Below are 14,672 nucleotides of genomic sequence, written 5' to 3'. Positions count from 1 at the left end.
GAGGTTAGACAGGATAATGAGACTTGAACCATGAGCCAGCAGCTCCTGTATGTCTTCATTTCTAAAAACAGTCCATTGTCAAGGCTGTTGGAGGACTTTATAAGAGACCCAGGGATATCTGACATTAAAGTGTCAAAGTCACGGTCAAAGTGGTCCTGTTCAGCAGCCTCTGCTGATAATTAACTGGTGTGTTTCGGGCCACCAGTATAGTATTAGACCCTTTAAATGTGAGCAGAATCACATCCACGGAGTTCCTCCAGATCTTTCTGCAGCACGTACAGTGTGAAGTTCAGGGCCAAAGTGTTTGCGCTCCAGCGGATGTCTGACTTACCGTGGGACACTATCAAATTCACAGCTCTGAAATCTCAGTCTGGCGCTGCAGCGGAGACCGTGGGCCGCATTGTTCCCGTCTCAACCCTGTAATCCGCCCCCCTGGCGTGTTTTTTTTTCCCCCTTGTGCTCTTTGTTGCGGGTCTTCTGAGAGACTGATCACGGCTCTGACTGATGCACACCAGGCAGAAGTTAACGCGGCTGCCGGAGACGTTATGATTCCCGGGAGGAATTCCGCCCGCCCCTGCAGCCGTGTGTCTGGTCCAGCGTCGGCCTCGCTCGCGCCGCGTGAGGGGGCGGGAAGATGACATCGGGACGGGGGTGGGAGAGACCGGAGGGGCTCATCTTACCGTGAAACTTTCTCTCTCGCTTTAACGTACGCCTACGCTGAACGCGCGCCGCAGACACTGCTGGTCCGCGTCCGTCTCTGACTCACGTGACTCGGTCCTATGGGGTCTTGCGAGGGCCAGATGGGGTCGATGCGGATCCTGAGGCGTTTAATTGAGAGGCCACGGTCTTAATTAAGTATCAGCGTGAATGTTGATGAGTGGCGTCGGATTGTTCCGTCCGCAACTCACTCAATAACTCAACCGCAGTTCAGAGGAAGCAAGCGAAATAATGAGCGACTTGAGGCTTTCGGAGCGGAACCCGGGACGGTCCGCCAACAGACATTAAAAACACGTTATTGTGCAAACTTACATTGAGCGTGTGTGTGATTTAAAGAGACGCGCTCCAAAAGCCTGTCAGTGCGTTCATTTCTTCGTCTGATTCATGGGTCGTATGTCATTCGCAACTTTGGAGACTCGTCGTGCAGCGTTTGGTTTGCAACATCTTCAGCCCACGGCTGTTTTGCGGTCGACTGGCCAGATGTCCTGAAGAGCTCGTTTTTAATCCGAATCCACACCGTGAGCTCCGCTGTTCTGGCCACTCACCCGTCATCTGGTCAAATCATCTGTCAAAAGTTGATTTCTCGGCCCCCACATCCTTCTTTTATTACCGGACTCTTGCAGTGGAAATGAGCGTGTTCGGATCCTTGACTGTCTGGTTAGCTGTGGAACTCTATCCCAGCGCATCGACAAATAAAGCCTGGGTGAAATGTAGCCAAATAATGTTATAATTTGATCATTTTCATCTTTTTATGTTTTTCTGTAGCTGATGTTCTTACACGGCCTAAAAGAGTGACCTTTAGTTGTTGTAGGGTTAAAAAAAAAAACAGTAAAATGCAGTAAAATCTTGCGGCATCTTTCTCTAACTGTTTAACTCATACAATAGTGTTTTGTAACTTCTAATTAAGCCTATATGCACACACAAGGCTGCATTTTTCTGATGTAAAATACAGTAAAAAGCTATAATAGTGTCAAATATCATTACCATTTAAATAACTGAAATCATTCTAATATGCTGAAGAAGCATTTCTTATCAGTGTTGAAAATATTTGTGCTGCTTAATCTTTGTGGATATTGTCAGTTTCTTTATAAATCGAAAGTTCTAAAAAAAACGGCATGCATTTGATCTAGAAGTTTTTTGAAACATTAAAAATGTATTTGCTGTCACATCATTTTAATTCATCATTTCTGAATAAAAGCATTAATTTATTTCAAAACAATTATTGCTGGCCCCAAATATTTGAAAGGTAAAGTACATTGTAATACACCATTGTCAGGTTTTCTTTTTGATGTATACCAATGCTCCATTTATTTGATTATAAAATACAGTAAGACCTTGAATATTGAGACACATTTCTACAAAAATTATTTAGGCTGCTTCCTCTTTTTTTTTAAATGCATTTTAAAATATTTTTTCCAATAATGCAAAGCTGAATTTTCAGCATGATTACTCTCTGGTTTTCAGTGTGTAAAGTTCTGGTTTTTATTGTTGAAATAATTTGTAATTTTTTTCCAGTTTTTTTTGATGAATAGAAAGCAAAAAAACAACAACGCATTGACTTAAAAAAGAGAGAACTTTTGTGTCTATCGCTTATGATCAATGAAACTATCAATTTTAATTTAAATAAAAATGTAGTGATACCATTTGAGACAGAAATATATATTACTAAAACATCCATATAAAAAAACATTAATGAATTATTGAATTGGAGTTAACAGACAGTTTGAATTGTTGTTATTTGCTATTATTAGTGTCAGAGACACTTTAAAACATCTGTTTTAATGTTTTTATACTCATAAATTGCAATGCGAGGAAGAAAATTAACTGGTATGATGAAAGTCCTTGTGAAACTCGCATGAATGTGATATTGACAGCAAATGCATTTTGAGTACATGTGATACGGCTGCTCATCCTAACAGGTCACGTCCTGATTTGGCCCGCGGTTTAATGACTCAGAACAACCGGTGTCATACCCCCAACCCTTCCTTTCCAAAACTCTGTTTCAGCTTGTTTTTAGATCTTCAGCGCTAGCGGAAAAATTGGCCGTCCCTCGGGCTGCGCGAGGCATTCAGGAACGCGGGGCTCGAGCGTCTTGATGTGGATTTAACTGGGCTTCAGGGAGGAAGTGTTTCACTTAGCTCTGCAGTCCAAGAGATAGCGGGACGTTAAGGAGCCGTAAATCAGCACAGGTTGCTCACCTGCCCCATCTCGGGCTCGTGGGAGACGCGGCGGCTCAAAGCTGCTCTTCCTCTCGACCCTGTTAGGAGGCTTTCAGTCCATTTGGCCTTCTCGTGACTGATGGGCTGTGGTAAATAACAGGCGGTACTGTGAGCTTTCATCCCGCTGTCCCGGCGTCTCGGGCAGGATGTGAGGTTCTGGTGACTGCTTTTCAACGGCACACATGTAAATCACGCAGAGGAAGTTTGTGCGTAAAATGAAATAAACCCCATATCTTAAACATGTACACTGTCCTGCTGCCATAAAAAGACGGTGTCTGGAAAATGCTGTGCTGAAGTATGTTTTTCTACAACAGCATTAAATAACTGGCTGCTTGTATGCCTGTACTGAGAAATTTAAAACTTGTCTGCTTCAAATATCAGTTCATTTTGCAGAAATTAAATGAAGCCCTTTTAAGCTTAATTTTTGTATATATTGTTAATTATTTTAATGACAATTAGGCACAAAGCACAGTACCAAATATGGTTTTAATATGGTCTTTTTTTTTTTAATGATTTTTTGAAAATAAAAAATGTTGCTTTGGCATTTCAGTTAACATTTATTTTATTTCACATAAGAAAAATATTTTTTGTGTTTTTAGTTATAGTAACCCTGGTATATACCATATGCATGGCATTATTATTCTAATAACTAGTGCTTGTTGCATTACAAATATGACTTGTTACATAAGTTGCATACAATTATGCTAGGTATAAACTAGTATTACTTGGTACAGAACAATGGAAATAAAGAAACTTATTAGGTTACCGCAACTTTTTGTTGTTGTTTTTTTTTTCTTGATTCATGTTCTGCATAAAGAACATACAACAATTTAGTGTATAAATGTCTTTTCACATTGAAAATATCTGAATTTAGTTACAGAAAAGCAAGAATGTTTTTTTTTATAGTCTATTTTATACTGTTTATAGAAAATATTTTTGGACAAAGTTTTGGAAACTCCTTAATGTGATTACATTTTTTTTGTACAGACTGATGGTCAAAATTCAAAGGAAAAGAAGAAAAAGAAGAAAGCTGCTGGAAAGGAGGGAGGAGAGGAAAGCATTGCCTCCATCAGAGACGGCGGCCTGCAGATTTCCTCTCAGGTGGACGAGTATGAGCACGACACGTCCGATGAAGAGGTAAGAATCTGTCCGTCATCCAGACCAATGTCCAGCCCACAGACCAGGACAATCTTGTCCCATCTCGTAACTCTGTCAGATTTAGTTTTGAAAGCTATTTTTCTACAGCTATCGCATGGCTGGGAGGGATTTTAAAAACACAGTCCTTTAAAATGCACCAATGTTTCTGTAGTTTACACCAAAATACCATTGCTGCAATGATAAAAGTGTAGTAATGTGATATTGCCAGCCACTACTGTTTCTGGAAATGCAGCAGTGATTATGCCGTTTTTGTACGACCGAGATACTGTATTGAAACTATATAAGATTTTGCATTTGTAAATTTTTAAACGAGACACATTTGAAATTCTGCACTTTAAGCAAAAGATGCTCTTTGGATCATCTCAAATCGTGCTGAAGAACATGATCATCGGGTTTTTGTTGATGTCAGCTCGAGTGGCGCCGAATTTAAACGTTTCAGTCCAGCTCTGCACTCAGGTTTTCATTCAACTTCAAACACTGCGATCATTTTGTAATCAAAATGTAGTTCACCTGTGGTTTCAGACTGTTGGATGTTCGATGTATTTCTTCTTTTCAGGTCACTGAAAATCCATGGAAATGTATTTTGTGCTCAACTCTTATTTCCATTAAATTCCAGTTTCCAGTTCAGCGAGTCTGAATATCGCCATTGTGTCCAGGTGTTGGTGCACCTGCATCTGTTGCGATGTGTCCTTTGCATGCTGTCCTCCTATCATTTGTTTCCAGATGGCCATTTGACTTTCAACTCTTTTGACTTTTATTTGGATGCATAACAAATGTATAATTTGACTGCTTGAGGGGATTTTGGACTCTTTATGAACAAACTGTGTGAAATGCTTGCTTAATTTCACATAAAAACTAAATGGCAGGAATGCATAGTTCCATCTTTTTCGTGAAGTTTTGTGTGGAGTCTAGGTGTAGACAGCTCAAAGTCACTCTTTAATCTGATGTTAGAGAAATGGTTCACCCACAAAAATCTAAAATTGTTAAACATTTACTGTCAGGCCGTGCAAAATTGCATCATGGGTGGATGAAATCACAATAATCCACGTTTAGAACAGTTTAGGACTGTTTTCTCTTAACAGCTGTGATAAATCGATGCTTATTTATTTCCTGTTTTAGACAAAATTACATTAATATCGCAGAAAGCAACTAAATGGTATTTAAGCCAAAAGGCTCAAATAGCTCAAATTTTGAAAAGCATCTTAATGTTGGATTTTGCTTTACAAGCATGTGATGTTATTGATTTACTAAAGTTGTATGGATACTTTGTCAATTATTGTGAGGGTTTTATCAGCTGTTTGGACTTTCATTCTGACGGCACCCATTCACTGCAGTGCATTCATTGGTGAGCAAGTGATCTAATGCTAAATTTGTCCTAACCTGTTAAAGAAACAAACTCATCTACATCTTGGATGTCCTGAGGTCAAGTACATTTTCAGCAGGTTTTCATGTTTGGGCGAAGTGTTCTTTTTAAAGGAGTAATAATGTAAATCTATACGTTTCTTGAATGATGTGCCACTTAATAACTTCTGAATGACAAGTAGACTAAAGATGATTTAAGTAAATCTAAATATAGTGGTGGCTTTTTCTGCTACGTTTGCACAGGCATGATTACTTCATTGTTCCGTAGAGGGGAATATGGTTAGTTGTGTAATGTTTCATGTAAAGGAAAAAGATTTTTGTCCTGTTCCTCGGGCTGGAAGTGTCTGAACCGCAGTATTTGATACCGTTCCCTTACGCCTGTCAGACGTTACCACATTTCTCTAATGTCTCTGTTGGCTTTTTCGAGGGGAGACCGTGATGCTCCTCTGCAGTAAGGAGCTCTGTAATGTCTCATATTTACATGTAGGACCATTAAAGAATTCCTCTTCAGCTCTTTAATTTACATGCTCCATTGAAAACCGTTGAACCCTGGCACAATGCGGTCTGGATAATTTGCCAGGCCGTACAACCTAAACACAGCAGCCATCCAAAACTCTTCTTGGCAAACTGCTACCGACCAGGAATGTTTTGCAGAAGTGTTATTGTTCTTGGGTAGATCCCCGATTTCAGACTGACTTTTTAATGCCCCTTCGTAGTCATTCAGAGCAGATCAGGAACTCTGACTACCATCGTTATTTAGTTTGTAAAGGTTTGCATTTTTTGCATTTCTGTGTCTTTGGAGGCTTTGCTCTGGTTCTTTTCGTTTAACGGCAAAATGAAATCAAAGTTGTGCTTGTTTACTTTCTTCGTAAATGTCATTTTGTGTTATTGTGGACCATTTATCAGTGTTATCATAAAAGAGCGAAAAGGGGGGTTTGCTCATAGGACTCGATTTCACCAGTGATTGCATTTAATGATTTTATTTTATTTTTGCTTTTTTGGTTAAATTAGAGATGCATCCTTTTTAGAGAGGGTTTCGTCATGCTGTAGATGAAGTTTTTGCAGTTTTAGTCATTGACTAGCTTTTTTATATATATAAAACCCTGGCAAAAAGTATGGAATCACCAGTCTTGGACGAGCACTCATTCAGACATTTCATTCTGTAGAACAAACTCAGATCACAAACATGAAACAATCATGAAGTCATTCCAAAGTGCAACTTCTTGGCATTCAGAAACACTAAAAGAAATTAAGAAAAAACATTGTGATAGTCAACAAATGCTACTTTTATAGAGCAAGCACAGGGAAAAAAATATGGAATCATTCAATTCTGAGGAAAAAAATATGGAATCAGACAAACAAAAAAAGTCAAATCATATCACTAGTATTTAGTTGCACCACCTCTGGCTTTTATAACAGCTTGCAGTCTCTGAGGCATGGACTTGATGAGTGACAAGCAGTATTCTTCATCAATCTGGTGCCAACTCTCTTTGATTGCAGCTGCCAGATCAGCTTTGCAGGTCGGAGCCTTGCCGTGGACCATTTTTTTCAATTTCCACCACAGGTTTTCAATTGGGTTGAGATCTGGACTATTTGCAGGCCATGACATTGACTGGATGCGTCTTTCTCCAAGGAATGCTTTCACAGTTTTTGCTCTATGGCACGATGCATTGTCATCTTGGAAAATAATTTCATCATCCCCAAACATCTTTTCTATTGAAGGGATAAGAAAACTGTCCAAAATGTCAATGTAAACTTGTGCATTTATCCCCAGTGCCTTTGCCTGACATGCAGCCCCATATCATCAAGGACTGTGGAAATTTGGATGTTTTCTTTAGGCAGTCTTCCTTGTAAATGTCACTGGAACGGCACCAATCAAAAGTTCCAGCATCATCACCTTGTCCAATACAGATTTGTGACTCATCACTGAAGATAACCTTCATCTAGTCATCCACAGTCTATGATTGCTTCTCCTTAGCCCATTGCAGTCTTGTTCTTTTCTGTTTAGGTGTCAATGATGATTTTCTTTTAGCTTTTTCTTTAGGCGATTTCTCACAGTTTGGTCACATACATTGACTCCAGCTTCCTCCCATTTATTGTTCATTTGATTTGTTGTGCATTTTTGGTTTTCAAGACATATGGCCTTCAGTTTTCTGTCTTGACGCTTGGACGTCTTCCTTGGTCTACCAGTACGCTTGGCTTTAAGAACCTTCCCATGCTGTTTGTACTTGGTCCATATCTTAGATACAGCTGACTGTGAACAGCCCACATCTTTGGCAACCATGCGTGAAGAGTTACCTTCTTCAAGAAGTTTGACAATCCTCTCTTTGGTTTCAAGAGACATCTCACTTGTTGGAGCCATGACTCTTGCCAATCCACTTGGTCTAGCAGCCCTCCAAGGTGTGATAACTGCAATGCTTTTAACTGCAGACTAACGAGCAGATCTAATCTGAGACAGGTGCACAATTAAGGAAAGGAAATTGACTGAATGAATCCTTATTTTCTCCTCAGAATTGAATGATTCCATATTTTTTTCCTCAGAATTGAATGATTCCATATTTTTTCCCTGTGCTTGCTTGCTCTATAAAAGTAGCATTTGTTGACTATCACAATGTTTTTTCTTAATTTCTTTTAGTGTTTCTGAATGCCAAGAAGTTGCACTTTGGAATGACTTCATGATTGTTTCATGTTTGTGATCCGAGTTTGTTCTACAGAATGAAATGTCTGAATGAGTGCTCGTCCAAGACTGGTGATTCCATACTTTTTGCCAGGGGTTGTATATTTTGTCAATATTTGTGACGTGCAATATTGATTCAATTTATTATTTAAAAATAATTTTAAACAAGTCTTTAACAATTAAAACATTTATGAAGCTATTGAATAGACATTTTAACAGAAAATTCAAAACGAGTTTGTGTATAATTGCACATTTTGCATAATTATAACATTTTAATGAATAAATTAAAACATTGTTGATAGGAGTCAGTGATTTGTCTTGACATTTAAGTAATAATAATTCGTTACAAAAGCACCACTTTTTTTTGAGTGAATTTAGAGGTGCAATTTCTTTGAGCAGATGGTTTTACAAAGTGATATTTTCATATTTTGATGGTTTGGTCATGTATTCATTTGTTTTTGTAGTCATTTGAAATTAGAAAAATGTTCTCAAACTTTACTCTAGCATACTCTAATTTTTCTTTTAAATATTATTAAAAATACTATTTTCTTAAAATATTTATTGCTATTTACTACAAATATTACAGATAGATAGATATATAGATAGATATCATATGCTTAGTTGAAAACGCCATATAGACAAAAGTAAATTGAGTTTTGCAGTATTGCTGTTCCATCATGATGAGCCCATAAATTTTCATTTTCCTGCATTGTACAAATTAGCACACCAGAACACATGCTGTTTTCACTGTAAAATCATGTCTGTTAATGTGTGTTCATGGCTTTTAATTCATGGCTTTGTTTCATCCTCTTTACAAAAATGTTTAAACCTGGATGAAACAAACTAGTCAACCAGCATAATAGAAAAGGTGAACTAGTTAAATGCATTTCTAATAGCGTTTCCAGTCGTCTACAGGTGGCTCCTCTCTTTTAATCTGCACTCATTTCAGGTAGTGTGGTTGTCTCATACGGAGATGAGAAGGTGTGAATCTCATTAGCTTGTCAGTCTTGTCTTTTGCTTCTGGTCTCGTGGGCCTGATCTCTGCGGTGTTGTCAGGCGTCTCTGCGTGCGCCTCACAGATCGGCGGTGATCCCGCGGCTGTTTGGCGTACGCTAAATTAGCCCCCCTTGTCGGGAGACGGCAGATTGGGTTGCCTCTCCGTCCCTTCGCAGCTCTCAGCACAAGTTGTCTACAAATAAAACTCCAGACTTCTAAATCCCCCGTTTTTCATCCTCACGTCCCCCCTTTGTAATAAAGGGCTATTTCCTGTTAGCCGAGTGAAGAGGGAATACGCAAGAGTGCAGCGTCTGTCCGAGACCGAGCCGGCAGGAAGGGGCTTTTCCCCCGCAATGGCTTTTCCATGTGCTCTTTGAGATGAATGAAGACACATTGTGGAATTAAGGGGAAAAGGGGCTCTGGCTCCCGGCCGCAGCTTCAGCTTCCTGCCGCCAAGCAGCTACCGCTCTCAAAGACTGAGACCCTGCACAGTAGCCTAGAAAGATGTGTGTGTGTGTGTGTGTTTAGTGTGCAACAAGAGGGAAAAATTGGTACTTTGATAGAAAATTAGTGATAAAATCAGATAGGCCTGCATGGAGATGTCATTTGACCTGATGTCCTTTTTATTCTTGATGATCTTTGGCGAATAGCAAGTGTTCGCAAGCTTGATATCGACACTTGACCAAGTTGGTCCAAGTAGTATTTAGAAGCTTTATGAGTCTGTCTGGGCATTCTGTCTGTTTATGTTTGTTTGTCTGTCAGCTTACGAATCCAAACTGTAAACTAAACTGTCTGTCTACTACGATATCTTATCGTTTGCGATATACTATTGAGAACGATGATAACGATAAGTCTAGTTGATGAAGTAGTTTCGCGGGTGTCAGATTCACTGTTCACTTTGCGCTAACGCAGCAAAAATGTCTGCAATGTAAAAGCATTTAAAAGTGTCAGAATAAGGCGTTACAATCATTACAATGAGGACAGACAGCAAGAGACTGTTTAGCACCTCATCTCATGCCTCCGATGGGAAGAGGAAGGATGGCGGTTGCTGGTTGACGACTGAATTGGCCTGGAAACGATTGGCAAATAAACTGCAGGCCGTTACGTTTTCTAATACATTCACGAGTCGCGTGTAGCCCATTCAAACAGCGCTGCATGAGCTCACAGCGTATCTGCTTGTTAGCCAGGGTTCAATATCCATATCTCAGCCAAAAGAGTGCTACTCACCGACTGCTAGGTAACAGTTTTTTTTTTTTTTTTTAGCAATGAAATATGTATAGTAATAATGATTACTACAGCTATGTTAAGACATTTATTATAACAGTCACACATAAGCCCTATTCAGACGGACTAGCTTTACATGGGGTTGTTAGAGAAATTTTTGTTTCACAGATGTACTTAGTGATTTTACTCCCATCCAAATCTGCCATGTCTGTTTTTCTCCAGCACAAATTACCTACTGTTTTTCAGCAAACTCAGTGGTCCTCCGAGAAAACTAATGCTGTCCAAATGCGACGTCTGTAATTGCCGGTGATATAATTTTTCACAACGCATTTTCTTGTGCGTTTTGGCCAATGCAAATTACCATAGATGCTCTTACCGCACACACGTTTGCTATATTTTGATATAGAAATAGAAAAATGACAATAGGCTAATAAATAAAAAGCCAGATCACATAAACCGTTAAGACTGGCCATTGTAATATCAGTATCAGGTAAGATTACGCATGTTAATTTTTGCACTCAATTACGCAATGTACATGTACCTTTTATCAAAATTAAACATGGGTTTACTACAAATAAAAAATACAATAGTTAACATGGTAATGCTGTACCATTTAGTTTCACAAAGGTATTTGTTTTTATACTAATTGTAATCAATCCACGCATACAGAGCATATGATCTCTGTAACGCCCAAATGTACAAAACAGACGCTCCCACCTCTATAGAAAACACACATGTAGTTTAGATAACTAGCTCTGTCCGAATAGGGCTATAGTGTTCAAATTTTTATGTGATATTTTTCAATGTTTTCAAAGAATTCTCTTCTGCTCAACAAGCCTGCATTTTTTTTTGCACAGTAAAAAAATGCATGCCTCATTCAAGAAGGGGGTTTCAAAAATGGCCAAAAAATGTTTTCTTAAATTATTTAGGTTAAGTTGTGCTTTAAATAGAAGTAAATACAAAATCTGTGTTTACATTTAAAATTGTAATTGTTTGGAATTACTGTTCGAGTAATTTATTGTTGTGACGTTTTTCAGCACATTTACTGGAACACAACTTAAATCATACTTGTATCATAATCTGCTATTTTACAGAAGAAAATAATTTATAATAATAATAATAAATATTGTCATTGGTATCGTTATCGCAATAAATACCTAAAATAATTGCTACTTTTTTTTTAGGTCATACTGCCCATATCTAATCTATCGTTCTATTTATCATTCTATATGTCAGTCAATCTATTGCTCTATAGTTTTGTCTGTCCTTTCGTCTATTGTTCTGTCTGTCCCTCTGTCCTTCTATCAGCTGTCCATCTATCTGTCTACTACACAAAAATTAGGTGTGTTATATATGTTATAGATTTCATTTTTGTTCTAAGTATTGTCGTTCTATCAATGGATGTGTGTGTTTGTCTATGTATCATCTGTCCGACTTTCTATCTACTAAATTTTTTTTTTATATATCTACCATTCTGTCTGTCTTTCTATCATTTTATCATACTCTTGTTCTATCCATTTAGTTTTTTCTGTTATTCTCTTTAACTTCTACTTAAAATTGAATTTCGAATTACAGTTCATGCAGTTTGCACATTTCGAATTGGACTTTAAATCATTCTGTTCATTTCTGAATGAGACACAATGCTTGTTTTAAATATTTTCATTGTGTTAATTTAGCCTTTTCAGAAAGTCAGATTGCTTTCTGCCCATAGAGGGCGCTGTCTGTGCTGTCTGCACAACAGGCACAGGACTGAAATCTTATTTCCAGTGTGCGGTAAGCCATGGATGAGTGATTCTCTTTTGAGGTTTTTCAGAACGGCCCTCTCTCTGGGCTCTAACGTAAAGCTCTAGTGACAGGTAGCGGATCGAGGTCACGTCTGCTAATCACATCGACTGACTGATTCCAGATTCCGGTCCAGTGACCCACTGAGGAGCTGTCATGAGCGGAGGAAACTTTACATCCTTTGCAGTCTTGGTAGAATCGGGCACGTTCCAAAACTTACTCTGACCTCAGTGGTTGCATGGTAACTGTTTTGTTTTAATTGGGAGGTTTTATTTAAGGCCGGATATTTGCATATGTGGTTGGGTTTATAATGCGAGACTCTTGCTCTAGCTGAAGGACATGGGTGAGCATTTGATGGATCTAGTTAGCGATTTCCTCCAGTCCCAAATGATGTCAGAGTAATTACATGTTGAGGAGGTTTTGCGGTGTAGAGAGTTTCTTCAGGTGGTCAAATCTCACTCAGGAAGGTAAGGGCTGGCTTTGTCATTTCCACCCAGAGATTTCAGAAAGATTTCGGCCCACGCCGTCTGAAGAAAAGAGCCCTGTTTGCTTTCCCGTACAAAGTAAAACAAACACAACCTGTAATGCCGACTGGTCAGGTGTCCAGATTGCTCCAGAGTTAAGAGGGAACCCAGCCTTCCCCGCCAGGAATCTGTGCCACCCACTCCTCGGAAATATGAAATCTGTCGAAACTGAGATGCGGCACACATGTCTCGAGGTGAATATTATTTGCGTTGCTCTCTAAATTTTGGTAATCCCAAAGTTTAATTTCATGATTGGGCTATTTCCAAACGCCGGACTGATGAGTTCCAGATGGGATCTCAAATGATTGCGGTCAATCTGATGGCAAGGAAAAAGCTTGAATTTTAGCAGTTGTGGCCTCTTAGAGGATAATTTAGGAAAGAAACTAAAGCTGCACAATTTTGGGAAGGGGGGTATCTAACTGCCATTGTTCTGATAAAAGTTGCGATAGCAATTTAAATGCACTTTTTTTTTTTTTTTTTTTTTTTTTTTTTTTTTAATTAAAGTTGCTTGTCTGTAGGGCTGGTCAATTTGTCCAAAATTAAGTAATTATATATTAGCATGTCTAAAATAAAAGTTACAGAATAGTAATATTTGGTATTTTATCCAAAATCTATTTTTTTGCAAGTACGTAACAAACCAGTTTTCAAAACTATCTCCTTACCTTAGCCAGATTCACTACGCTAAGCTTATAATGTTGTCTAATTTGAATGGTACTGATAGGTTTTTGTATAAAATGACAATACTATTTATTATTTATTCGTTTTTACCATACTAATAACTTAATATTTTCATTTTCAAACGTTAAACCATCAAACCTTTATTTTATCGCACCTTAAGTCCTCTGTTTGGCAATGAAAGTGTTTTCATTACATGTTTGGGAAGGTGGGTGCTATATATTGAGTTCCCAGTGCACATTGTTGACCCAAGTTCAGAGAGGATGCAGAGAGGGAGTGTGTGTAGATATCTATATGTGTATATATATGTATATATGTGTGTGTGTGTGTGTGTGTATAAGGAAGTCTAACTGAACTAATTGAAATGCAGCCTTTGCAGTTATCGCAACTTCATTTTTAATTCGCTGTATTAATCATGTAGTCCTAGAAGAAACCCCATTTCCCACCCCAACCTTACTAGACTTGGCAACTTTTCCATCCATCCCTGGATATGGGCTAACTTTACCAGTGTTATTTTCTTTTCCTTTGTCTTTCCATTGGAGGCTTCCACTTTGATGGGCACTGAAAGGTTTCAAGACTCTCAGTGGAGGAGAATAATTTCATTACCGGCCATCATTACCTCGTTCCCATTGTCTCTGAATACCGTATCTGTTCCGCTCAGCTCGTATGTGCGTTTGGAGAGTAGTGATTGTCTACAGAGCACCAAGATTGAAATAGTTGAATAGTTCCTGGATACCCAAAGCTAATCAAAGCCGTCAACGCTCTTCTCTTGGATGATGTTTCTTTCACAAAGTGCAGCATCCCAAGCGGACGTCAAGGAAGGTCCTGGCTCTCTTTTCCGGCAGCAAATTCACATCAATGTATGAAACAGGAAGCAGGGGGGTCGTATCTATTCACCCTTGGCAGCCCAGCACCAGTTGAGGCCTGAACTTACCTTCACCTTTGACCCTCAGCGTTCTGCAGAGCATTCGGCACCTCTCACTGCTTCTAAGTCACAGGCTACTTGCCAAGTGAAATGAGAACCCTGCTTGGTCAATATCCCATCATTCACTTTCTCTGCATTGTTACTACCAAACCAGCTTGTAAAATGAACCCACATAGGAAAAAGACTACTTAACACTGTAAATCCTGACTTATGAAAAATCGTCAGAAAAATGTAGTGTTTTTAAATGGAACCGTTTATTGAATATTCAGAGAGAGGGAAAAAAAATATATAATTTTTTTTTTATATATATAGATGGATAACTCTATCTAAACAAAATGTATGTGTTTTTGTTTTGTGTGTGTATGTGTCTCTCATTTGTCGCATTAGGCTTTAAAGAAAAGAATATGGAGAAA

General features: G+C 38.7%; 1 protein-coding gene across 1 annotated transcript in view; it reads left to right on the top strand.

Moving 5' to 3' along the window:
- bop1 (BOP1 ribosomal biogenesis factor) overlaps window positions 1-14,672 on the top strand; it is a 68,801-nt gene that overhangs the window by 2,995 nt on the left and 51,134 nt on the right. The window contains exon 3 of the mRNA XM_043217829.1: window positions 3,924-4,073. Coding sequence (XP_043073764.1) covers window positions 3,924-4,073 — 150 coding nt within the window. The remainder of the gene's footprint in view (window positions 1-3,923; window positions 4,074-14,672) is intronic.

Source organism: Puntigrus tetrazona, chromosome 19 (assembly GCF_018831695.1).
Source record: "Puntigrus tetrazona isolate hp1 chromosome 19, ASM1883169v1, whole genome shotgun sequence".
NCBI lineage: Eukaryota > Metazoa > Chordata > Actinopteri > Cypriniformes > Cyprinidae > Puntigrus > Puntigrus tetrazona.
The sequence above is the reverse complement of the archived record's forward strand: the minus strand, read 5'-3'. Positions and strand labels throughout refer to the sequence as shown.